This window comes from Salvia hispanica, chromosome 1, assembly GCF_023119035.1.
Source record: "Salvia hispanica cultivar TCC Black 2014 chromosome 1, UniMelb_Shisp_WGS_1.0, whole genome shotgun sequence".
NCBI lineage: Eukaryota > Viridiplantae > Streptophyta > Magnoliopsida > Lamiales > Lamiaceae > Salvia > Salvia hispanica.
Window position 1 is genome coordinate 13,237,797 of NC_062965.1, and position 24,670 is coordinate 13,262,466.

At 37.6% G+C, this 24,670-nt stretch overlaps 5 protein-coding genes across 7 annotated transcripts; 4 read left to right on the top strand and 1 right to left on the bottom strand.

Annotated features, from left to right (window-relative positions):
* Positions 1–413: 413 nt before the first annotated feature.
* Positions 414–7,521, top strand: LOC125211448 (probable starch synthase 4, chloroplastic/amyloplastic). Of its 3 annotated transcripts, none has more exons than XM_048111286.1 (19): positions 414–610; positions 954–1,001; positions 1,099–1,184; positions 1,287–1,415; positions 1,770–1,974; positions 2,807–2,941; positions 3,687–3,791; positions 3,913–4,011; positions 4,298–4,427; positions 4,623–4,673; positions 4,786–4,896; positions 5,152–5,261; positions 5,470–5,638; positions 5,746–5,829; positions 6,038–6,109; positions 6,713–6,826; positions 6,902–6,963; positions 7,045–7,141; positions 7,230–7,521. In XM_048111286.1, the coding sequence occupies exons 1-19, from the start codon at positions 507–509 to the stop codon at positions 7,347–7,349; spliced, it is 2,031 nt and encodes a 676-aa protein (XP_047967243.1). In that variant the 5' UTR covers positions 414–506; the 3' UTR covers positions 7,350–7,521. The 3 variants fall into 3 exon arrangements, with proteins under 3 accessions (XP_047967243.1, XP_047967317.1, XP_047967396.1); XM_048111360.1 differs by having other exon boundaries at positions 6,038–6,103; XM_048111439.1 differs by lacking the exon at positions 954–1,001.
* Positions 7,522–11,841: 4,320 nt separating this feature from the next.
* LOC125201524 (COMPASS-like H3K4 histone methylase component WDR5A) lies at positions 11,842–15,792 on the top strand. The gene is made up of 2 exons (XM_048099678.1): positions 11,842–12,535; positions 15,281–15,792. Exons 1-2 carry the CDS (start codon positions 11,882–11,884, stop codon positions 15,572–15,574), a joined length of 948 nt encoding a protein of 315 aa, XP_047955635.1. The 5' UTR covers positions 11,842–11,881; the 3' UTR covers positions 15,575–15,792.
* Positions 15,793–16,520: 728 nt separating this feature from the next.
* On the top strand, positions 16,521–19,240 carry LOC125201527 (V-type proton ATPase subunit F). Its single transcript, XM_048099681.1, has 5 exons — positions 16,521–16,671; positions 16,797–16,890; positions 17,662–17,743; positions 18,627–18,709; positions 18,894–19,240. The coding sequence occupies exons 2-5, from the start codon at positions 16,828–16,830 to the stop codon at positions 19,056–19,058; spliced, it is 393 nt and encodes a 130-aa protein (XP_047955638.1). The 5' UTR covers positions 16,521–16,671; positions 16,797–16,827; the 3' UTR covers positions 19,059–19,240.
* Positions 19,241–20,456: 1,216 nt separating this feature from the next.
* On the top strand, positions 20,457–23,339 carry LOC125201525 (protein OSB2, chloroplastic-like). Its single transcript, XM_048099679.1, has 5 exons — positions 20,457–20,905; positions 22,195–22,333; positions 22,412–22,496; positions 22,574–22,680; positions 23,032–23,339. The coding sequence occupies exons 1-5, from the start codon at positions 20,529–20,531 to the stop codon at positions 23,218–23,220; spliced, it is 897 nt and encodes a 298-aa protein (XP_047955636.1). The 5' UTR covers positions 20,457–20,528; the 3' UTR covers positions 23,221–23,339.
* Positions 23,340–23,426: 87 nt separating this feature from the next.
* LOC125201526 (auxin-induced protein 22D-like) lies at positions 23,427–24,090 on the bottom strand. The gene has a single exon (XM_048099680.1). It carries the CDS (start codon positions 24,033–24,035, stop codon positions 23,529–23,531), a length of 507 nt encoding a protein of 168 aa, XP_047955637.1. The 5' UTR covers positions 24,036–24,090; the 3' UTR covers positions 23,427–23,528.
* Between the last annotated feature and the right edge of the window lie 580 nt (positions 24,091–24,670).

Sequence of the window (24,670 nt, forward strand, 5' to 3'; positions counted from 1 at the left end):
ATTTTATCTACTAAACATTTTGCTAATACAATATTATATTTAACATAGACACCCAAACAACAATATAAAATTCAAATTTAAAATTAATATAATTATAATTATAATTAAAATATATCTTAATTTATTTTATACACCATATGACTATGTATGAGTCATCATGACAAGAGTCAGTAACCAGTTCAAGTTCATTACTTACTCTTTCCCATTCAAAATATCCATCTTTTTGTTTCAATTTGTCTCACTCAGATCATTCTCTCTTATCTCTTTATTAAAATATTTAATTATTTTGTTGCCTCTACTTATTCATCTAACTATATTTTATAAAATTCTGCGCCACTAAAAAATAAGACCATCTTGAGAGGGAAGGTAGTTTATATGAAGAGAGTAAAATGTGCAAAATGTAAAATGACAGCGTCTATACCGAAAAGTTGAATTATCTTCATCCGAGTGTTTCCAAAACTCACAATTTACAAATGCATACAGCTTCCCAATAGGGTACTCCAATTATGGAGATTCTCGTCACTACTTCGACCCCAAGATTTCCATTTCCCCCACACATCAGTAAAACATACCGAAGATGCTCTATGCCTCAATTCCTCAATTGCTCAAGGTACCAATTGTAGTAGTAATATTTCGCTGAATTATACAAATGCTTCCGTCTATTTCATATCAATTTTCAACTGAATTTTGATTACATCAAATCGCGAATTGATAATTTTGGCTGCAATTTGTTGCTCATCGCTTCCTTGCTGATAAAATGCGGTCTCATTTCTGTACTATCCTGCGGATTGTGATATCTCTACTGACAGCTTGTTGAAGCTCTAACATGCCACATGCTGTTGGTATTTGTATCGATTTCTTGTGTAATTAGCATCTAAAATGTTGTCATTTAGATAGTAATTTCTAAGATTTCGATTGTGGATCAGCTTAGAACTACTGTAATACTGTTTCAGGAACACTAGAGAGAGCAACGGCTTGTCTAAAGCTCCTATCTCGAGGGAGTAAGGGCTTTGTGCTAAATTACTAGAGACTAGAGATAACTTTTTTATTTCTTGATTTTTATTAGTCACCAAACTATTCATTCCTTTTACCAATTAGGTTGGGAAGCCTTGATGTCGATGATGATGGAAAGGAAGAGAGGAAGAGGAAAGACATATGGCAGCTGTTTGAAGAAGCTCAGCAGAGTATGTTTGGTCTACTTTCTTGTGTATATGTGTCACATTATCTTTGCCCAATGGGGATCTAATCTAGGTGGCAATATGTTGTGCCCAATGATTATCGTTCAGATATCATGTACTTGAACAAACAGCGTCTCCTGGCCATGGAAGAGCTCGGGAGGGTAAATAACGAAAGGAACTCATTGCTTCAGAGGATAGAGCAATTGGAGATGCAAAATCAGGCAACTGCTAGAAAAGGTTCCCACGCTACTAATGCATGCAGTTCTCACTTCACTGCAATGCTTAATCTTATTCTCAGTAATTCAGTAATTGCAATATCAAGCGGCAGGTGTAGGCATTTTTCAGAGTTTTACCTTGTGTTGGACAATGACAACTAGTTTTTAGTCAAATATTCAAAATGGGATTGGTCTTCTAGTGAAGCAGCATGAATGCGTATTAATCAGAAGAGTATGCTATAATATAGACATAATATCTTTAATTCTTTATGCATTAGGAAGGCTTAATTTTGTGCTATTCATGATAATTAATTTCTTAGAAGGAGAGAGGAAATGCTACTAAGCTAATCTAATGTTGCATTGCACAATAAAACAGATAAACTTATGATCAGCTCAGAGTTGCTTCTCAGAATAGATGCTTTAGTCCTTAATGGAGTGATTGGCAGTACGGAGGCATCTGATTTAAGAAGACTAGTGATTGACTCAAGGGTTGGTTTGGCTGATGATATACATGACATTATTCTCATGAACGATGCTGAATTTCTGGCTGAGCTGCGTCGTTTTTCTAAGACGACCAAAGGGTAAAGGATCATCACTTTCGGTGCAGTTACTCAGCTAGGTCCCTCATCATTTTTAATATAGATGTTCAAAATGTAATACTACGATGGAACAACTTATACTTCATACTCCCTCCGTCCGCGAATAGAAGTCCCGGTTTTCCATTTTGGTCTAACCACGAATAGGAGCCTCAGTTCATTTTTACTATAAATGGTATCATGGTCCAAAACTTCACTAACTCATTTCACACACATTTCATTTAAAACTAATGTACACAAGTGGGACCCATATACCACTAACTTTTTTTCACCCATTTTTCTTAACATTTCTTAAAACTCGTGCCGGAAAAAAATGGGACTCCTATTCGCGGACGGAGGGAATACAAAGAAAGCAGTTACTCTCTTGTATTCTTGAGTGGCATCTTTTTTTTTGCTAAATGCAAGTCCAATCGTTTTAAGTCACCACCAATGAAATTTAGAAAAATCAAAACTAGAAGTTCTTTAATGCTATAGTTCATTGTAAAGCAAAGTTCAGTATCTTCTCACGAATTTGTGAATTAGGCAGGACTCCTTTTTGTACAGAATAACAAGCAGCGGGTCAATTTTCATCAATTTGATCGAGAATGTGAACTATTCGTCTCTGCATGTGTGAAAGAGTCTTGACCTCGATATTTCTCTGTATATCCTGTTATTTAGATCTCCATTTTCCCTTTTTTTGTGCTTGCTTGCATAATGTTGTACTTAGGTTTCAGTTTCCTAGTGTCTTGCTTTCTGCCCGAACAGATTTCATTCTAATAGTCATGATTCTCTTCTCTTTGCTTGAAGTTATAATTTCTTTTTGCCATTTGTGTTTCAGGAATGGGTTCCACATAATACATATTTGTACAGAAATGTCACCTGTGGTTTCTGTTGGATCTTTGGCACCATACATCACTGGCTTATCTTGTGCTCTACAAAGGAAGGGAAATCTTGTTGAGGTTATTTTGCCCAAGTAATCATGAACATTCTAGTTTGTCTTGGTTTAGTATGATCATTTTTGTCTTGTTGGGAGGTAGAGTCTGAAACCTAGTTACTCCTCCAGTACATCATCATTCTTTTGGGTTACTTCCAAGAAGTTCTTTCGGGAAAAATATTTAGACAATGTAGTTCTACTTCAAGAGATTTGTAAGGCTGGGGTACTGCTAGTGGTTAAATGATGTACATGTACGGCTCATAACTCATGCAAACCAAAACTCAGTTAATTCTTTTAAAAAATATCGCTGCAAACAAAAACAAGTCAGAATTTCAAAGAGATATTATAGCTAATTAACTAGAGATAGTTATCAATTTAGACTTAGTTTTCATGGCTGAAAGAAACATTGATAATTCGATAATTATCATACAATCTTAAGTTATCAGGGCCTTAAAATAATTGAACCTAGGGAAGCCCAAAGGTCGGACATATATGGACACCTATTTGCAATTTCAGCAGTTCAGGTGCTGTCTTCACTTCCAGTGGTAGTAAGCGCTTCCAGTGGTAGTAAGCCATGTTTTCTGTTTTTTTTCTATCAAAAATGTGTACTCAACTTTAACATTTCCATGAAAGTGTACTCGAGTCTGTTGGCTTCACTATGAATCACACCTTTCTTAACATTTCTTAAACAATAACTTTCTAGTAGTTAGGTACGGAGTATGTTATATATGGAGTTATTCCATTATGTCTGGACTCTGAGTTGCTGGAATAAATTCTGAAATAGGTATGCCTGCTTGAACCTGGATGAAGTTCACGGCTTACGAGAAGTTGAAGCAGAATTCTACTCATATTTTAACGGTCAATTGCACGGAAACAAGATCTGGACTGGGTGAGCATGCTCTTGCACTATGTTATGCATATTATACTGACAGTGAATAGGAACCTATGACTGCTAAAAGATTACACAGATTCTTCTTCTTTTTCTTATGCTTTGAATGTTTTGTACACAGGGTTGTTTATGGCATTGGAGTTACCTTCATAGAGCCCGTCTATTATTCATCATTTTTTAGCCACGATAAAGTATATGGTTACTCAAATGACTTTGAGAGGTTGGTGGAATTTGACCTCCTCTTTTATTACCTTCACAATGCTTATGATGTTTCAACTAACTTCTAATTCCTAAAAAGTCAAGTTTCAACTAAATTTTTTTTATCAAGCTGAGCTCTGAGTGTCTCACGAGCTAACTCAACTTACTTTACAACCCTTGTAAGTTGTAAGCTTGGTTTTCTAGTTACAACTTGGTGTAATTTTAGTTGTTTGTTAGTTAACTAAATGCACATCGGCCGTATGTCCGTTAGGTTCTTAACTCCAAATCACGCTATCTTTTGTTGTCAGATTCACCTATTTCTCTCGTGCTTCACTGGACTATCTAGTTAAATTGGGAAAGCGGCCTGATGTGCTTCATGTACACAATTGGCAAACCTCTCTTGTTGGCCCTCTTTTCTGGGATGTTTTTGTCAATCAGGTATGTTTTGAACAATCCGAGTCTTCTGAAACATATACCGAACAAACTAAATGCATTGTGCCAGTATAAGATCTTAAGATTTAGGTCCTCAACTCCCTTATTTCTGTTATTTTATCTGGGTTTCTTACGCTGCCTCAGTTATTTTGTTTCTGATGTATCACTTGATTTGATAATATAAGTATTATTCATTTACAGGGTTTTGAAAGTACTAGGATAGTATTGACGTGCCAAGGTTTTGATTCCCAGGTAAGCATCACCTATATTGTTTGGATTCTTAACCTTACTAGTTTGCAGGTTTTAACCTCTCAGTATGATATTGGGGATATGATCAATTTTAGGTTTAAATTATTATTTGCAGTCCCTTGAACAACCTGAAAAGTTGGCACTGTGTGGGCTCGATCCTTCTACATTGCTTCGGCCTGATCGCCTGCAAGATAACAACAAGTCTCATCTTGTGAACGTATTAAAGGTGACTTTTATGCCCTTTATTGATTATTGTCTGATGTCCTTTTCTTATCATGATTCTTTAATATAATGGACTGTAAATGCATAATTACATATGGTATCAGGAATAAACAAATTAAACTGATTAGCTATAGTTAAGAACTTTTGATACCACTCCGCTTGGTAACAGTATTATTTTAGATATGATTTCAACCTGTTTCATCTTTGTGCACATCCTCCCTTTATCTTTCTTCTAATTCTTCTCTTATGCCATATGCAGGGTGGAGTTGTTTACTCTAATAAAGTGATAATAATGTCGTCTGTTCATACAAAAGGCCATATTATTAGTGCGCTGGGACATGGATTGGAACCCACCTTGGCCATACACAAGTATGTATTGCTTTTTAAAAATTATGAACAATTAGTTCCTACATTTAAAACTTTACAACATTACTTCCCAAATCATCATTATGCTTCCTATCCTGTCCATTTTCATAGATCATAACTGAGTAAAATTTGACTGGTGCAAGTCTTCACAAGCTCCAATGTGTGTGATCTCAATCATAATCTCGGAGTTATCTTCTGGGTTTGGCTGCAGGGAAAAGTTGGTTATTTCTCCTTCTGGATTTGATAAAATGACTTGGGATCCTTCGCGTGATAATTTTCTTCCACAACACTACAGTGCAGATGATATGGAGGGGAAATTGATCTGCAAATTTGCATTGCAACGGCATTTGGGTTTAGAAGAAGGAGCATCAAACATACTCGTAAGTTTCAGCCTCAGTGGAATTGAAGTGCAAGTGGAACTCCATGAACTAGCCCTCGTTTACATTTATGGCAATAATGTGGCAATCTAAAATTTGCAAATTTTCAGGTTGGATGCATTTACATAGGCATGTCAGAGGACTTTGACAAGATGAAAAAACTTTGTTGGATGGCTTCCAGCAAGGGAGTTCAGGTACTTTCTCTAGATTTTGGATAATTTTATCTTAATAAGACTGAATGAGATGTATACTTGTATTAGCTTATGCCTTATTACCATATTTTTGTAGATCTGCTTAAGGTAAGATACCATTTAGCCAGCAATGTTTCCAACTACAATTGTCACTGACTCACTTGACCTTGATTGTTCCATATGTCTTATTCTTGGATGTCATTATCTGCAGTTCGTTTTCATGAGATATGGCCAAATACCCGGTATGACGACGTCATTTGAGAATTTTCAGGCTGAGGTGAGGGTAGATTCTTGGGTTACCCAAATGCATCTACTTGTCCATTGGTTCTGTACATTTTTTTGCATTCCCGCTTCCATACCAATATGATATTTTAATGCACTTTTGAACTGGTGTTATTTCAATGACGACAGATACAGTGAAACCTTTGTTCACCATCAGTGTCAGATGCATGTTTTATCCAATCAATTCCATCTTCCACCATTATTGATATTCGAAGCCACAAATTTTAGTTGGTATCCTGGAAATTGTGTTCCTTTTTATGAATGAAAGCAAATGCATTATGTTTGAATCTTCATTCGATTTAGTTACTTAAGTGATAATTCCTGATGCCTGTATAGAAGGTTATATAGCTGAACTGAATCAAGTTTTTGATTGTTGGCTCTTTAGCTCACCCGAGAAAAGGCTATGTTAAACCCTTAATCCCAATGACTCTCGCTTTCACTCTATGGTGCCTCCATTTTGGCAGATTAATATGATCTATAATTGATGTCTTCCTTTGTAACTATGACACATTGTCATTCTTTGAACTTCATTCACTATCTTTCCATCAATAAACTTCCAGTCTACCTATGTGAAATCAATGCCCAACACTACTCATTTTTGCAGGATAAAAATGTGAGGTTCATTGATGAATATGATGAGGGACTATCACATTTGATCATATCAGGATCTGACATAATGCTTTGCCCATCTCTTGATGATCATCTGCTTCAAGTGCCCGTAAGTGTTTCTTTCATACTTGTAAAAGCGTTACCCACAATGTCGAAAACTCATCTCTCATTTCCAATCCAATAGCTGAAGGCCATAAAATATGGAACGGCTCCTATACCTGTAAACTTCCCTGACAGCAGATTCAGGTGATGAGTTGATGCGTTACTGGTTAGATATACACTTGTTATGATGCGAAAATCTCACATTTGTGGAATAATCTTTCGCAGAGACTTTGGAAATGATAGTAGCAAAAGAAGTAGATTCGCACAGTATATCAACTCTACATTTGGGAATATGTCTCTTGGCCAAGCGTTAGATGAAATTGTTCGTATCTTTCTCTGAAATGGTTCATTCATGTCGATAGAGGATATATATCTTGATTCTTGACTCAAGGGTTGTTGTGTATCTGCAGAAGAACAATCCATTAGAGTGGAATAGAAGGATAAAAGATGGGATGAAGAAGGATTTTTCGTGGGAGTCGGAATGCGCGGAGGTGCATATTTCTGCATACGAAGTAGTGAAGAAGTTGTGACAGACGGTAGAGGCAGCAAAACAGATTTTAGAGCTGTGTAGATATCAAGGAGGAAAAAGAAGAGGATTTTCAGATAGAATTCAAGCTCTCTGCATATTCTATAGACAAAAAATGCTAAAGCAATATTTTGCTTTTCTCAATAAACAAGAACTTGTCTGAATTTTTGGGGTAATTACATGGTACATACAAAATGTTTCACCAAAGCTCTTCCCTAAGCATTATGAAAATTATTAGTAAGTTTTATTTAAAGTAAATTAATTAATTAACATAAATTAGTTGTAATTTGAATTGATCTTACATTAGATTTAAGGATTAATAGTCATTGAAATTATGAAATTTGAGATTCTGGTGAATCTCATAACCTTTGAGCATGAAAAATTAAATACTACTACGAAGTTTCAGTTTTTCTCTACGTCCCACTCTTGTACAAAATGTAACCTTTTAATACTCTCTCCGTCCCGTTTTAGGAGTCCCGGTTGATCAATTTTGGGCGTCCCGTTTTAGGAGTCCCGGTTGAGATAAATTAATAAAAAATATCTACAAAGTATTAAAAGTATTAAAAGTGAGTCCCAACATCCACTACAACTAATAAAAAAGTGTTAAAAGTGGATCCCAACATCTACTACAACATTTATTTATTGGACACTCAATTAAAAATGGGTCCCAACATCCACTACAATATTTATTTATTACACACTCAAACATTTTTTTCTTAAAACATGTGTCCGACTCAACCGGGACTGCTAAAGCGGGACGGAGGGAGTAGTGTTTAAAACGATATGTTTCACTAAAATAAGAGCATCTGCAACGGCGGCCGTCCCGGTGTGCCGGAAGTCCGCGCGGGACGTCCGCCATTAGACAGCAGGGAGGCGGACGCGGACGAGAGATGCGGACAGCGGAGTTCTGCGGCATTCCGGGGACGTCCATCGTGACGTCCTCCATTGCGTCGGACCGACGGACGTCGCCGGCGGACCTCTCGATGTTTAATTTTATATATATATTTTTATTTTTTTTAAAACTCTATATATATACGGCTCGTTGAACTTCATTTCATTCACACCACTTGTTTTAACGTGTTTCTCTCTCTCTACTTTCATTTCTTTTAAAGATAAATGGAGCACCACGATAGTGATTCCCCCACCACAAGCGAGTCACAAATGCCGATTTTTTCCACTAGAGTTGGGGGAAATGCCGGTGGAAGTGCACCGATGTCCGGGATGATGCCCGGGTACTACAATATGTACCCTTGGTGTGCAGGAATGGGTGGGATGATGCCCTAAATATCCCAAATGCCGGGGATGAGTGCCGCGATGCTGGGGATGATGCCCCAAATGCCCGGGATGATGCAGGGACCCCCTACCGCTGCGGGGGGAACAGGCAGGGGGCCTCCCCAATCACCTGGGGACAATGTCTATCGCCCCTATATGGATTTATTATCTAGTGATTCCCCTAGAGTACTCCTCTGGAGACTCAGTTCACTGACATCGAGACTTTCTCTTTTGAGGAGTTGGGGCTATCTCCGATCAGGGAGTCTCCCACTCAGATGCCAGGGGCGGCAGGGAGGACGCGGAAGCAAGGTAGAGGGAAGGGCAAGGGCATTACCTCGTCATCGCGTGCGGGGAACGAGGGTGGGGCGGGGGCCGAGGGGAAGGAGGAAGCCGGTGGGAGAAGGAGGACCATCTGGAGCATATGGGAGTGTGTCGCTAATAAGGCTAATTTCATGCATCGGTTATGTGATGAAAAATCACCAATTACTAGGTCTAACACAATTTTTAAGCCAGGTGTGTGAAGGAATTCGCTAGGTCCAGGAAGAACTGAAGGCAGTGGACCAGCGAATAAAGGAGACGAAAAGTGAGCAGAATCAAGGAAGAAAATGGCTAGACGAAGGGAGTCCAAAGCTGAGGGCAAAGAAGACTATTCACACAAAAGAGCCCCTGCTGGACCCACTTCCACGCCTATATAAAGAGGAGCATGCAACACACAAGATATACATGATTTAGCTCTCAGCTCACACACACACTCACACACTTGGGAAAAATGGGGATTTTGGGGTAGTTTAGAGGTTCATCTTCGGAAAATTCTGTTGCAACACCGTCCTCAAGGAGGGCGAAGATACAATTGTTTACTTTTCAGCTTTTGCGTTTTGATTTCCGTCGAACTTCACCGTTTTCGAAGTCGATTGCTCGTTTGCTACTTATCGTTTATCTATGAAGTTTATTTTACGTCACGATGGTGTTGATTTTGTGTTGATTTACGTTGATTCTATGTTTTGAGGTTTTGTTTCGGAGGTTGATTGTTATTCTCTGCTTTGGATGTTTTGTGTACTTGATCTGGGAAATCTGAGTTGATCTGTGGTTGTTGTTGTTAATCTGTGGTGAATCGGCAGTTATGGAGATGATTTTGATCGGAGTTTGTCTCGGATGCTTGGATCCGGAGTGGATTTAGCATCCGAAGTGTGGATCTGAACAGGGGAACTGAGTTGTGCATAGATCTTTGATTTTCTGCTTTCGTTTTTACTTTGCTTCGTCTAGTAGCCGTAGATCTGCCTTAGTTTTAACTGTTCTTCGGTTTTGTTGCTTTTAATTCCGTCTGCTTCGTTTTGATTTACGTTTTCGCTCTGTTTTTACTGGTTGTTTCATGCCAAATGTTGGAGAAGATGATGTCGCTGTTAGTTAGTCCTTTAGTTAGTTATTTTGCAGCTTTTTAACTGTACTCTACCTTTTCAGAAAATGGTCCCTATCTTCAGTTGTTTTCCCAGGCCTAGGTTACTTTTGGAAATAGTTCTTTCGATTGAGTAATTGTCTCGCTTAATCCGGTTTATATGCATGTTTTTAAGTTTCTGCCTAGATCTAGTTGTTAGAGTAGCATATTTCAATTACCAAGTCTAGTATAAAATAAAATAAAAAAACTCAACCCTAAAATTGCGTGGCAGCAGCCAACACAAAAATAGTCCCCAAGTCTTTGAACATGTTTACTTGCGCATTCATCTCTGTGGAATCGATCCCTACTTCCACGTACTAGTTTTTTTAGCTAAACGGGTTGAGGGTTTTTGAAGAGGAAGTTAAGGAAGTGATTGTGTGTCCGACGACAGGTAGCTTAAGGTTCTCTGAGTTCCTAGACCCAGTGTCTAGCGGATTTCTTGGACCGAGGGTTTTCTTCAGTGTTTTTAAGAACACGCTTTCACTAACCATCATTAGCTTCTAGACACACCAAAAAGAAGCTCGTCAGTCGCGCTGGTGAAGGCCTGAGTCAGTGTAGTCGAGGATCCCTATGTCGGGGCTAACCAACATATCGAAAAAATGTGGTGGCGCATTAGCCAAAGCTACCTCGAATTCAAACTGTCAGACGGGAAGCCTTACGATGGAAAGCAATGCCGGAAACAGTGGGAGCGGCTGAGAAGGCAGCTCAGCCGATTTGCCGGCATCTACCAAAACAACCTCCGCACGGCTACCAGCGGCATGTCCGCCGATGATGTGAAGCTTCAATCTCACCAGCAGTTTCCCCACAGTGAATTGGGTTTCAAAGAGTTCAAATATTGGGAGGTCTTTCTTGTGGTGCAGACTTACGCCAAGTTTAGAGCGGGTGTTGAAGCTAGCTGGCCGAAGCGAACGAAGACCAACGCTTCCGGCAGAGATCCCGACCCCTCAATCGTCTTCCCGCCGCCGTCGCCCGATTGGGTAAAAGGCCGCGATGCGGATGGCTAGGGGAAGCGCCAAAAGGTCCCACGAGGTCCAATCGGAAGCTCCTTGCGTGGTCACTCCCGAGCTCAACCATCTCGCCCGCCTGCAGATAACGCAGAGCATGCTCGAAACCATGGACAAAAGGCATGCAGCGACTGATCCCTTGTACAAGATGATGTTGAAGGACGCCATCGACAATCTGAGGCGCGATTTGGGGATGCCACCCCTGCCCAGTGGTGGCGCGGGGGCTGCATTTGTCGAAGCTTGGGGTTGTTTTTTTTTGTTGGTGAACTATGTATTTTTTAAAAAATAATTATGTATGTTTATTTTTTAAATAAAGTGGTTGCATTTTCTCCGTAATCGTGTCTGAATTTGAATTCCGTAAATTGTTTTAATTTCGTAAATTGAATAATTTGGTGAATTTGTGAATTTTTATTATTGTGGAAGTCCGTCGGGATGTCCGCCACTATGCAGTGAGATGTCCTTATGACGTGGCAGTGTAGTGGGAGGTCCTTATGACGTGGCAGAAGGTGTTTTTGGGAAGTCCGACGGGATGCCCGCCGGGACATCCGTCCCACTGCTGATGCTCAAAATACTTAGTACTACTATTTTTAATCTTATTTATTTATTAATTTTATTGAAACAATGCCTTTTTAACATCACAAGAAAATGTTGATCTGTTCAGGAATTGAATAAATTGGGAATAAGTAGAATTTGATTAAAATTCATAATTTAAATAGGCTGTTATTTCAAAATTTTAAATTAATGGTGTGAGTTTTTATTCGAAAAGGAAGAGGAAAACCCAGCATTAAAACCCCTGAATTGGTAAAGAGGATTTAGACAGAAACAACAATGGCTTCAACGACGGATTCCACGGACTCCTACAAACCCTACCGCCTCAAGCACACTCTCTCCGGCCACAAACGCGCCATCTCCTCCGTCAAATTCTCCGACGACGGCCGCTTCCTCGCCTCCTGCTCCGCCGACAAGACCGCCCGCACCTACGCTCTCTCCTCCCCCGAAACTCCCCACAACGAGTTCCACGGCCACGAAGCCGGCATCTCCGACCTCGCCTTCTCCTCCGACGGCCGCTTCCTCGCCACCGCCTCCGACGACCGCACCGTCCGCCTCTGGGACGTCTCCACCGGCTCCCTCGTCAAAACCCTCTCCGGCCACACCAATTACGTCTTCTGCCTCACTTTCAACCCTCAATCCAACATGCTCGCCTCCGGATCCTTCGACGAGACCGTCCGCATTTGGGATGTCAAGTCCGGGAAATGCCTCAAGGTGCTCCCCGCCCACTCCGACCCTGTCACCTCCGTCAATTTCAATTTGGACGGATCCATGATTGTTTCCAGCAGCTACGATGGCCTTTGTAGGATTTGGGATGCTTCCACCGGCCACTGTATCAAGACTTTGATCGATGATGAACATCCTCCTGTTAGCTTTGCCAAATTCTCTCCCAATGGCAAGTTTATTCTTGTTGGAACTCTTGATAATACACTGGTTAGTTTTCTCTTTTTCTCCTTGTACATGCAGTTTTACATGGCTTAATTAATTTTGCGTTAATCCAACAAGCTTGTAACTTTATCTCGAGGGCTTGTAACTTGTAAGTGTTGTGTGTTCTTGTTTGCTTGAGACTTTGTATCTTCTAGAGTAGGATGTGAATTGCAATGAGGGAATTTCTTGTTAGTTTTGCTCAAGTTGGACCGGTAAGAAATGATTTCTCAATGTGATGTAGTATTTTGAAAATTTTTATTTGGTTCTGTAATCAGGGTAAAACCAATTTTCGTATTTTCCCCCTAAATCATTACCTGTTTATGTAGTCTTGCTAACATTGTTAGTTGGGTACAGAGTCTACAGACTAATTTCTTTTAGAGATTTAGCACAATTGGTTAGGATGAAACTAGCATTTCATTGCCAACTTAAGCATTACGCTGAACTTGTGGGAGGCATGCTGCGTGTACTTTTAGAATTGTTCATATTCTTACTAAGGAGAAAAGGGTCTAGACATCAAGCATATTTTTTACATATGCTCCAAGATTTAAGTTAACCTTTTAAGTATTTTTAGATAAAAATAAACCCTCAAGCCTGTGCCAATGTGCAAGGCTGTATTTTCCTAATCAGTAATTAGTTGCCATGAAGTTTAGCATTATGTTTTTTGGGACCCAATAGGTGTTTATTTACAAGTTCGGTGAACTATCTTATGAAATGCTACTATGAAATGAATATGTTTCCTTCAAGATACAAGTAACTCCCTTGAGGAATTCTAGGTATCACCATACAAGTAACTTTGATGATGGCCATTAACATCAAAGCATGTTTCTTATGGAGGATAATGGGCATTACTGCCATCTTCCACCCCTTTCACACTCTCCAAACACTTTACATGCTCACCCCATCTGTAGACAAAGATACAAGAGGGAGAAATGCTGAGAACATTTTTATATGTTTGTGATGATTTAATATTAGTAACGTGTATGCTGACCTTACACTTGATGAAGATATGATACAAATTTCTTCATGCGTGGTGACATTTGCTCTGCTTAAAATTAGAAGATTGAACCTCCAAAACACAGTTCAAATGTAGAACACACAGTTTGTGTTGAAAATTAAAATATAAGTATTATAATAAAATTCTGTACTGAAGCTTCCATCATTAGAGACAATTAATGGACTTATTGACTCTTCTGTTTCCAAGTTCTTTAGCACTATGTTATTTACACTCTAGAATTGACTGATATGTCATATGTTACACACCTTTTAGTTGTTAAGTAAACCAGTCATATGAGCTTATGCAGGAGCTTCTTTGTTCTCATGAATTCTTGTTCTCATGAATTTGTGTGTGCTAGTGTTTTAATTATTTTAGGTAACATGCATGAAAGAAGAACATGTGATGATGAGGTTACAAATTCACTGTAGATCAGCTTTATAAGCAAGTTTTTGAAATTGATCACCCAAACTTTGTGTATGGTAACCTTAATTCATTGGCACTGGGTAGCTTGATATAGCTTTTAATTGAATCAACTCGCAGGATCTCATCGTTGTTTAGTGCTAAGGTCCAGTTTAAACAGTCATCCAAACCACAAAGAGGTTGTTTCCTACCATACCTTTATTTCCCAAAAAATAAATATGATTGGTTTTAGATACTTGATGAAAATATATGCTGCAAGTATTTTCCAAATAGCAGATGAATGCTGTAAGGTTGAATGTTAATTATCATTATTCTCACAGCCATTTCTCTTTTACAACCCTTCTCGTTTAGGAATCCATCAGCCATAGTATAATTTCAATCAACAAGTCAGTTCTATCAAACTTGCAAAGTACTCATGAACTCCATGAGTACCTTGTCAAAAAACACTCAATGGGAATTCAGTGAGAACATTTTATATGAACTCCTCAAATCGACACTGTTATTATGGATTTGTGGAGTGTGACCGACTCCTATGGCTTCTCAGGGGAGGGGCCTTATGAAGTTGCTTTTCTGCATTACTAAATTTCCCTGTCATTTGTTCGTATTTTACTTCAGAAAAGTTTCAGAAAGTGATGTTGATGAGGTCATTATAATAGTAGATGAATTCTGAACCAACCATTCTCATTTGTGTTTTTTTTTGCTTACGAGTACCGAGACATTCTCATTAAATGAATAGATTACATCATTACCAAGCTTATTAGATTCTTGTATCCCAAATTTGCTTGTTGTTTGATTACTGTGTTCCGATGAATTGATAATCATCCGATTGATATTAGTGCCTTCTTACATGTTCCTCTGAATCCATGGCGCAATATCTCATATGCACCATTCCTTAGCTACTTCATTTTTTGTATATACACAGTTGCACAGGCATTTAGATATAGATTTGTTATTACTCTCGCCCCCATTTTGGTGTATTGGTTAATAGGAAATCCTTAATTCAAACAATCAGGTCGACAACCCTTCATTTCCTCAGTTTTCACATTATTGTTGGATATCAGATGCTTGTTTGAGTTGTTTCGGGTCGAAAGGGTTATTAGATACAATAATGCATCACAAATACTATGTCTTTAGGCTCAGTCTGTTGGAAATACATTGCTATACAGTTAGGGGAAAACGAATACACTTTTGTTTGTGGAAACATGACACTTTTCAGTATTTAATTTCCATCATAACAAATTTGTGAACTAGTGTGTTGCACTCTGTTTTATTTCTGCTTATGCCTTTATTCACATTCTTCTGCTGGCCTCATGTTCAATCTTGAATGACTTCCACAGCGGCTCTGGAATTTTTCTACTGGGAAATTTTTAAAAACTTACACGGGCCATGTCAACTCGAAGTTTTGCGTCTCTTCAACATTCTCTATAACAAATGGGAAATACATAGTGAGTGGATCTGAGGATAATATGCTGTACTTGTGGGAGCTCCAGTCTCGGAAGATTGTTCAGAAGCTGGAAGGTCATACAGATGCAGTAATATCGGTATCATGCCACCCAACTGAAAACACGATAGCATCGGGCTCTCTGGGAAACGACAAAACAGTGAAGATCTGGAGCCAGGAGGAGGATTGATATTTTTGCAGCCAACTGTATGATCATTCCTAGTATAACTTATTCCGATTTATTGAGGGCAACTTTATGATGAGTAGTAGTCTGAAGCAAGTCTGTGATATGATATGCATTCTGCTTCTCTCTTATCTCTCTTGTGTATGATGACAACATTAGTAGTATAACTCTGGCTAATGTATTGAATTACTTTTGTGTTAAATTAATTTAAATTTCTGAGTTCATTTACGCATTAAAACAGTTTACCTTTCATGTCACCCTGTAGGGGACTTCAGAAATGTATGTGGAAATAAACTACTCCCTCCGTCTCATGCTACTCGCATGTTTCACTTTGACAGCGTAAATTTGAACATGAGTAATTAGTGTAATTAAAATTAAAATTTTAAGTATAATAGAAAATATGAACGTACTCTAATATCTTAATTAAATACCATAATATTTATCTAAAATAGAAATAGTGCAAATAGTTTGGGACCATCCGAAAATAAAATGTGCAAGTAGCATGAGACAGAGAGAGTATCAAATACTATCAACGATTCAACACTGGTTTAGAAATGCGGGTAAGGAATTTCTTTCATACTACTAGTATTTATTTTATAAATTTGTCATCATTTCAATTATTTTTTCCGAATATATTTTGTTATTGCACATGTTTTTTTTTCAAAAAAAAAAGTTTTCTGAAAGGAAAAATAATTGTTGTACCTAAAAGTAGGGAGTACTATTTTTTACCAGATTAGTGTAACATGCATTGCGTAATTTCCCAAGCTAAAATTCGACAATTATAAAAAGTGGATTTAATCATATAATAATGATTTTCTTTGTGGAAGTCCCCCTTAGTTTAATTACATACTAAACGTATTTGTCCTTAATTTCTTTCCTATTCGGTGATGGATTAATCGAATAATATTCAATTAATTGAAGACCTCGTGATGTGATGAGTCATGAGTGTCAGATTTGCAATACAGTATTTTCTTAGGGGTAATTCCTAAAATAAAATATTTTCTTATTTTTTAATTTTCTTATTCCCACATACACATCGATTATTGCTGATCAACTGCGTTCTCAAAATCTTATCGAATCTCTCTTTCACGATCTACACGGAGGTATTTTCCTAACATTCGATTCGTCTCGTATTTCTGTTTTTCGATTTACTGGTTTAAACATTCGACGAAACCGGATTAAATTCTCGTTTTGATTGATTTCTGACCGTTTTACTGCTTCGAATCAGGTTTTTGGTTCATTGTAGAGATTCAATAGCAATGGCGAACAAACCTCAGATCCGCACCAATAGTTCGGCGCTCATAGCTATGATCGCCGACGAGGTATCGATTATTTGTTATTTTATTGATCTGTTCGATTTATTTTTTAAATTATCTAAAATTGTTTCATGAATTTCGATTTGCGTTAGTTTAGCAAATTCTAAGTATAAGAGATGGAATCCAACCTTCTAAAGAATTTCCATTAGCATACCATCTTACTTAAGTAAATTTGTAAGACCAGAGCTTCAACTTACTCATGTTCATGTTAGTTAAATTTGCATTCGTTTATAGCATCAAACTGCTCCATTAGTTTTGAATTTTATTTACTGACTCGAGCTTAATGGTGCATATGCTGTCAATGGGTCCTATAGTGTATGCATGCAGCATGCTTGAAGCCAGGGGAGTAGCCAGAAAATCATACTGGAGAGGGCAAAAATATATAGGGTAATTTTGAGAATTTAACAGGGGCATTTAGTGAATAACTTGTGCTATATTTAGAAATTAGTTGTATAAAAAATATAGAAGGGTGAGGGGGCATTTGCTCCACCTAGCCAAAAGCTGGCTCAGCCCCTGCTTGAAGCAGAACAATAGTTGCATGTCACTCCTAAAAGATAATATTAGGTATTACTGTTATTAGGCTTAGGCAGCAGTCACCTATGCTTTTAGATGAAATGCTTTTTGTGTTTTACTGGGATTCTGTCCCTTTACTGTTTGTTTTTCTATATTTCTAATGTAAGAAAACCTGATGGAGGAATTTATGTAACCAAGTCTGTTACAATTACTGCTATTTCTTTTATCCAAGTATATTGACAGATGATACCCTTATTAATGTAGGACACAATTACTGGATTTTTGTTGGCTGGAGTTGGTAATGTTGATTTGAGGAGGAAGACAAATTACCTCATAGTTGACTCAAGTATGTTTACTGCCTGTGTTTACTTATACTACTACTTGTTATTTTAATTAGGATATAATGACTGCAATAACTCAATGCCAAGTCATACTTTTTTAGTCTATCATATTTATGTTTGTATAATTGCAACAAAATGTGTAAATAAAACCTTAAATTTTTGGAAAGAAGATGATGTACAAAACACTCTACATAATGCTAAATTACAAAAGAGTTGAATCTTCAGTAATGTGCCTTTTCGATGATAAATGTTGTTTATGATGAATTATATCTTCTGGTATTTTGATATACCGTTTCCATTGCTGTATGGATATGGTGTTTGTTAATACGCTGTACGAAATAAGCATTTTTGTTGACTGAATTTGTTCTTATTCTGCCTTACAGATCTTTTTACAGATTTCTTGTTATTATGCAAATAGTAGTTTTTTTATATATGTTGACCTTTTTTGAGTATCAATGTGGACACCATTCGAGTGTTCTGAAGCATAGGTTTCTTTTTGTTGGAACTTGTATAAGATATTTAGTGCTTTGGATTTTGGAGGGACTTTCTTACTGTGGAAAATCTGTTTAAATTAGTGTGTAACTGGAAGCCAGAAATGTGCTTGAGTTGGGAATCATATTAAAAATCTTTTATAAGAATCATCTTCACATGGCTAATCCCTGTGATATGGATAAATATATGGGGTTGATTAATGGGGGAAGCTTTCCTTCTGAGATCAGAATAAATTGGTTATAATTCTCTTCTTATAATGAAGATTGTAAATGACCCAGTATGATGTCTGTTCTGTGAGTGTGTTCATGCTTAGAAAGATTGCCTTTGCATTTCTTTTCTGTGAAGTTGTTAATACCATTTAGGATTCTTATTGAAGATCATCGCTTTTTGGTGTAGAAACTACTGTGAAACAGATTGAAGATGCCTTCAAAGATTTCACAGCAAGAGAAGACATTGCAATAGTTTTGATCAGTCAATATGTAAGCTGATGATTTCTTTGCATACTCATTACTAAATAATGCATTCATATAATCTCAGTGGCAGTTGGTGCAGTCTTGTTTATTCTGGAGGAGGGACCAATCATGATATTGCTTATAGTAGAAGAGATTTACAATCTGTCTGAAAAGCTTGCACTTGATTGCATCTATTGCTTTGTCATTTCAGGTAGCAAATATGATACGGTTTCTAGTGGACAGCTATAACAAACCAATCCCAGCCATCTTGGAGATCCCATCTAAGGATCACCCGTATGATCCAGCACACGACTCCGTTCTGTCAAGAGTGAAGTACCTATTCTCCAGTGAATCCGTCGCCTCTGACAGGCGTTGAACTTCTTTGAAAATATTTATGTTCGAAGATATTTATTGTACCTACCAAATATTTGTGTCGATTTGGTTTATTTGCCAAAAGTTTAGTCTACGAATTCCTGTTGACAATTTGTAATCCAAAGATAATTCGTGCTTATGCTGCGATTGGATTACTTTCAGAGTGCAATAAGTTGTGATTTTCCATGGTGGATTTGTTTGACTTTCCACAGCAAGTAAAGGTTACCTTTTTTGTTTTGATTCAAACACCGTATCTTTTGTTGCGGACTAGTTTTTAACAACTACTATTATATGTCGTTTTGTTGTGATGAATTTGTTACACCTTAGTTGTAAAAAATCTAGTGTTTTTATTGTGATTCCACTGCTACAATTGTTGTGATTTTATGGCAATGATTCATATGATTGAACTCGCATCTTAAAGGATGCTGAAAGATGCAATTTTGACTTCTTTATTTATTTGTTGAATAGAAATCAAACCATCCGACCTTTTGGATAAATAATTGATTGTTCAACATGTAATAATGTGCAAAAATATGCAATCTAATTTTGATATAAAAAGGAACCAACTACTAGCAACTTATAGTCTCAGTAATTAGAGAGATTATGTGATGTTTGTGATGGACAAACTTTATTTGCAGTATTTAGAAAGATCATATGGAAGCTTACATATGGAGATATGTTTGCAATAAAGGAGTGATAGAGTAGTTTTGTGACATCAAATGCTTTTATAAAAAAAATGCATGTGATTAGTTACTTTGAACAAATGCATTCAACAATTGAGTGAAAAAATGATGTTTTTTAAGCCTAAATAATTTTTACAGGATAATGCATGTGACACTAATTATTTTCTGAGTTACAAAGTGATGCTTTTAACACCAAATAATTTTCACAGGATAATGCATTTGAAATCAACTACTTCCTGCAAATGCATGGTATAAACATAACGTGCAATAAACGAGTGATGAAGTGATGCTTGTGATACCAAATGCTTTTAATTAAGCATGTCATGGTCCTAACTTCCCTTTTCATGTAACCTCCTATGATTTTAACATAACACATTCTAATAATGAATCCCAAACCATCAATAGAGGTCACACTCTCGTATAAGTATTGTGGATAATGTGATTTCTTCCTATCTTATTAGTATACTACTTTGGAAGGAATGATGCAATTCTAGAGACATGGCGAGGCAACCTAGGAGAAGTGGTGGAATGATGGCACATGTAGCCAAGGTTATGACTTATGGTAGAAGATGGAAATGAATGATCCCTCTTGTAGAGGAAGAACAAAATGAAATTTGAAAAATGAAAAATGAAAAATGAAAAATGAAAAATGAAAAACAAAACTAAAAAAACCCAAATATCCTTATTTATGGATAAGGTAATAAATAAAGTCTTTAATCCTAAAGAATAACACTTGTCTTTCTTCCCAAACTAATTCCTCCACAGAACCCTAAAACTAAAATAGTGGTGCCATGGCGTTAAAGCAAACTCTGATACCAAACATTAACACTCTTCTTCTCCACCGGGACCCAATTCGAATTTCCTCTTTCTCTTCTCGCTTCCTAAACCCCAACGCCGCGCGAAAATTGGCTCCCGCTCCACTAATTAAATGTTCCTACGATTACGGCGCCGCCAGCAGTAACAGTGGGCTCTATGAGTACGAACGTTATGCGGCGCCGGGGCCTCAGTATCCGAGGCCGCCGGAGATTCAGTGGAAGAAGGAGCTCTGCAATTCGGTGCAGCTTATCGGCGTCGTTGGGGCTCCGGTTCAAATCAAACACCTTGCTTCCGGAAAGGCTGTGGCGTGGACCCGCCTTGCCGTTAAGAAATCGCAAACCGACACCACTTGGTAAAACTTCACTTCTGCTTCTTCATTGTATTGAATACCTTTATTTTTCTGTTTCAATTGGAAATTTATGCATAAGTTTACTGAGTCTTCCTTCAATTGGTTCGGATTTGAGAGCTGCATTTGGTAGAATTGGATTACCAGCTGCGTTTGATGGAATTGGATAATAAATTTTGGAAAGTGCTGCGAAAAAATGTGTATCAAAGGCTGATGGAAATGGTGTCTTTGGTTTTCTGAAGTAGATTAAGCTATAGAAAATTAGTAAATGATTGGAGATGTTGTGGTCAGCCGGTGCACCGACAGCTCTAGGTGTCAATTGGATATGCGTGAGCAGTGTGACCAGCTATATATTTAGGTTGAAGTTGGCAGTTGGCTTGATAGTTGATACTCCTAAGTCCTACCAAATACATTACATGGAGGTGGGGAATACCATTCTTGTGAATTTTGAATGGACTCTAATAGGTGTGTCATCGCGCTTTCAGCATATTACATAGATATCAGTATCACTGGGACTTTCTGCATACCACATTGTAGAGGGAGTAAGAAGTTATACACTTATGTGCCCTTGATTATCCGAATCTTTTTAACCACTAACCAGCTATTAATATCCAGCCACTTCACTTACACAGTTGCACCGGCTCCGTTTTGAATCTTGCTTGCTGTGGTAGACCTGCTTATGACTGTTATGAGAAATTTGGCAGGGTAGTTAAACTTCCTACCTTCCATTAGAAGTTTCAGTGTCGGTGTTATGAATACATTGTATCAATAGAGAGAGGAGATCAATTTTCCTCAATTATGAACCTCTTTCTCAAAAACTTTTGTGACAGTCTCACAGACCTAAGTCCATGAAACAGAAATCCTAAGATGAGTTAGTCCATTCCTTTCTGAGAAAAAAGTTAAACTAGCCTATAGAAAGGTCATTTTGAAGGTTGATTCCCTTCACTTGTTCAGACTGACAATCAATATGATGCCGTTAAATATCTCTGTTCTAGCTGCAATGAAACATCAAAACCCAATAGATAATAGTCCTTAGAGGAGCTCTTGTGGTGATTAGGATTTGGGCCATTGATGAATAGTGTGCTCACAATTTTGAAATTGCCAGCCATATCTTTTTATCCTAGTTTAGTTAGAACACAATTATCTTCATTTACAAAGGGTAAATTGGTTTCCTGGTTGATACTATGTAATTTCATGTGCTTGGACAATATTTATGCCCTTTGCTGTGTTAAACATTTATCCATGTGATGATTGCCGAAAGATGTAAAATTTTGATTTTTATTGATAATTCTCAGGATTAGCTTGACTTTCTGGGATGACTTGGCTCATATTGCTTCTCAGCATGTGGAAAAAGGTCAACAAATACATGTTTCTGGTCGCCTAGTTTCAGACACTGTTGAAAGCGATGACGGGAAGCAGCAAGTCTACTATAAGGTTTCTTGCCTGTTTCCAAGTAGACCAAGATTTAATTGTCGAGAAAAGCTTATTTGCATTTACCAATATCTTTTCCAGGTAGTTGTTCAGCAACTAAACTTCATTGAGAGGAGCCCATCACCTGTTCCATTGTACAATGAGGATTCTAATTCTGCTACACCTGGTAATTACACACAATTCAAGGTTTATGATTTGTTTGCATTTAGTTGAAGTTTGGATTTTGTTTTGATTAATCTGCAGGCAAGAGCCAAAGCGCGTTTTCTGCAAATTCTACTGGTACCACAGAAGAACTCTGGCAAGCCTACTTTGCTAATCCAATGGAATGGTGGGATAATAGGAAGAACAAGGTAGACTTTCTACATAATGCCTGAAATGGCTGTGCGTGCGATACCATTTTATTTATATACAATCCTAATATTGCACTTAGGTATCGCGCACATTAATCCCCCAGTATGATTCACCTTCCTCCTAAAAAGATGAATCTAATTGAGCAAGTTTCTTCCTACAAGAAGTAACACCTGACTTTTGAACTGAATGTCGCATTTATCTCCAGAATGATATACCTTCATACACAAACAACGTATTCTGCAAAGTGTAGCATGCATATAACACTTATGAATGATCTGTTACTGCAATCATGTTATCTATTTGTGATGTAGGCTAGTTTAGTTTACTCAGATTCTTTTTATCTTGAACAGAGAAGCCCAAACTATCCGGATTTCAAGCACAAAGATACTGGTGAAGCATTGTGGGTGGAAGGCAGGTACAACCCGCCATGGGTTAAATCACAACTTTCTGTACTCGACTCAAAGATGGAATCATTCAACGAGCAAAGTTCTAGCATGAATGTGAGTTTTATGAATGCTGATAGTCTCGGCTCCTTTTAGCTATTGACCATATCTATATGTTACATCGTTCAGCTACCACCCTCATTTTGTACAATACTGCTATGGTATGTATTGTTCAAGCTTTAGTCTATTTTATTAAGAATCCGTGTTATGGTACTTGCCTTGATGAAATTCTTGTCCAGTTTCCACCATTTCCTAAAAATATATGATAAAGAAAAGAGGTAGAAATTAGAATTTCCTGTGAATTGTTGTTTATAGTATGATCATTGTACATGATATAATTGTATAGTTGGGAAGTAAAAGAGAACAAATAGCTACATCTCTATGATTTGTAATGTGAAATATGTCTAGAGGCATCCATTTGCAGCTTCTTCTCCTTTCATGATCCTCAATCTCTTGCAAGAATTGATGAACATCTCCCATGGAACATCTCCAGCTAGCATCCAATCCCCATCTTTGTCTTCATAAGTCGGTCTATATTCCGACCCCTTGTACCCTTCCCTCTCCGAATAAACTCCCATCCTACACTTGAACATGCTCTCCAACGCCCTCACAAGATCCGAGTAGTTGTTGTACTGCTTCACATCTATCTTCCTCAAATAAGGAGCTCCGTCCATGCTCACCTTCACATACATCCCCGATTCCCCCTGCACCGCGTTTCTCCGGTAAGATCTCACTGGTGGCCACCCGACTACTCGAGCTTGGTCTTTGTTGGAAGAGCTCTCCATATCGCATGAAGATCTCTTCTTGCTCTTCACTTGAGAAGAGGATGGCTGCTCCGATTCGTCTCTTCCGGGAAGCCCTAATCTTAGATGCAGATCATCATTCTCCAAAGCTGCTGAACATCTTTCCATTTTTTGAAGATTGATTGCGGGTTGATTGTTGAAGATTGAAACAATAGATAGTTAGAGAAGATTGTGAATAAAATTAGTGGGAAATGGGAACAAGTTTTATAGGAAAGGTGGGTGAGACAGTATCTGTGGGGCTTATTCTACATGTACATGAATTTCATGACAGCTATATTCATGGTCCCCTCTGTTTCCTTTCCTTTTCTGGTAACTCATTTTTTTAATCTCCAACTTATAGTATTTTTTATTCTTCATTTAATATATATGCATTTCTCGTTATAAAAAAGCGCACATTAAAATTTTAAATGATAGATTTGGGTATCAAAGGGCACAAATACAATTATGGGTCTAAGAGAAAGGGTAATTCATTCCTTTACTCGGCATGAGATTATGCAATGTTATTTTATGAATTACATGTAGAGAGAATAAAGCAAGAGAAAAAAATATAATATCATTTAGAATGAAACATCTAAAAAAATGCGTCATTTAAGTGAGAAAAATGGAATATAGGGAGTATCTTTTTCTATTGATAATGAAAAGTAAATCATTAGAACAAAAATCAATAAAATGGTGATCTGCTTTATCAAATTTTTTTAATCTCATGCATTACTAAATTTCTTAAATCTATTGCCTAAACAAAA

Bases quoted from the DNA above. Each gene is read 5' to 3' on its own strand.
- LOC125211448 (XM_048111286.1), top strand. From the start codon at position 507: ATGGAGATTCTCGTCACTACTTCGACCCCAAGATTTCCATTTCCCCCA. The intron at 1,002-1,098 runs GTAAGGGCTTTG...TTTACCAATTAG, and splicing joins AAAGCTCCTATCTCGAGGGA to GTTGGGAAGCCTTGATGTCG. The intron at 6,964-7,044 runs GTGATGAGTTGA...AATCTTTCGCAG, and splicing joins TTCCCTGACAGCAGATTCAG to AGACTTTGGAAATGATAGTA.
- LOC125201524 (XM_048099678.1), top strand. From the start codon at position 11,882: ATGGCTTCAACGACGGATTCCACGGACTCCTACAAACCCTACCGCCTC. The intron at 12,536-15,280 runs GTTAGTTTTCTC...TGACTTCCACAG, and splicing joins GAACTCTTGATAATACACTG to CGGCTCTGGAATTTTTCTAC.
- LOC125201527 (XM_048099681.1), top strand. From the start codon at position 16,828: ATGGCGAACAAACCTCAGATCCGCACCAATAGTTCGGCGCTCATAGCT. The intron at 16,891-17,661 runs GTATCGATTATT...TTATTAATGTAG, and splicing joins TAGCTATGATCGCCGACGAG to GACACAATTACTGGATTTTT. The intron at 17,744-18,626 runs GTATGTTTACTG...TTTTTGGTGTAG, and splicing joins TTACCTCATAGTTGACTCAA to AAACTACTGTGAAACAGATT.
- LOC125201525 (XM_048099679.1), top strand. From the start codon at position 20,529: ATGGCGTTAAAGCAAACTCTGATACCAAACATTAACACTCTTCTTCTC. The intron at 22,497-22,573 runs GTAATTACACAC...ATTAATCTGCAG, and splicing joins TTCTAATTCTGCTACACCTG to GCAAGAGCCAAAGCGCGTTT. The intron at 22,681-23,031 runs GTAGACTTTCTA...TATCTTGAACAG, and splicing joins GGGATAATAGGAAGAACAAG to AGAAGCCCAAACTATCCGGA.
- LOC125201526 (XM_048099680.1), bottom strand. From the start codon at position 24,035: ATGGAAAGATGTTCAGCAGCTTTGGAGAATGATGATCTGCATCTAAGA.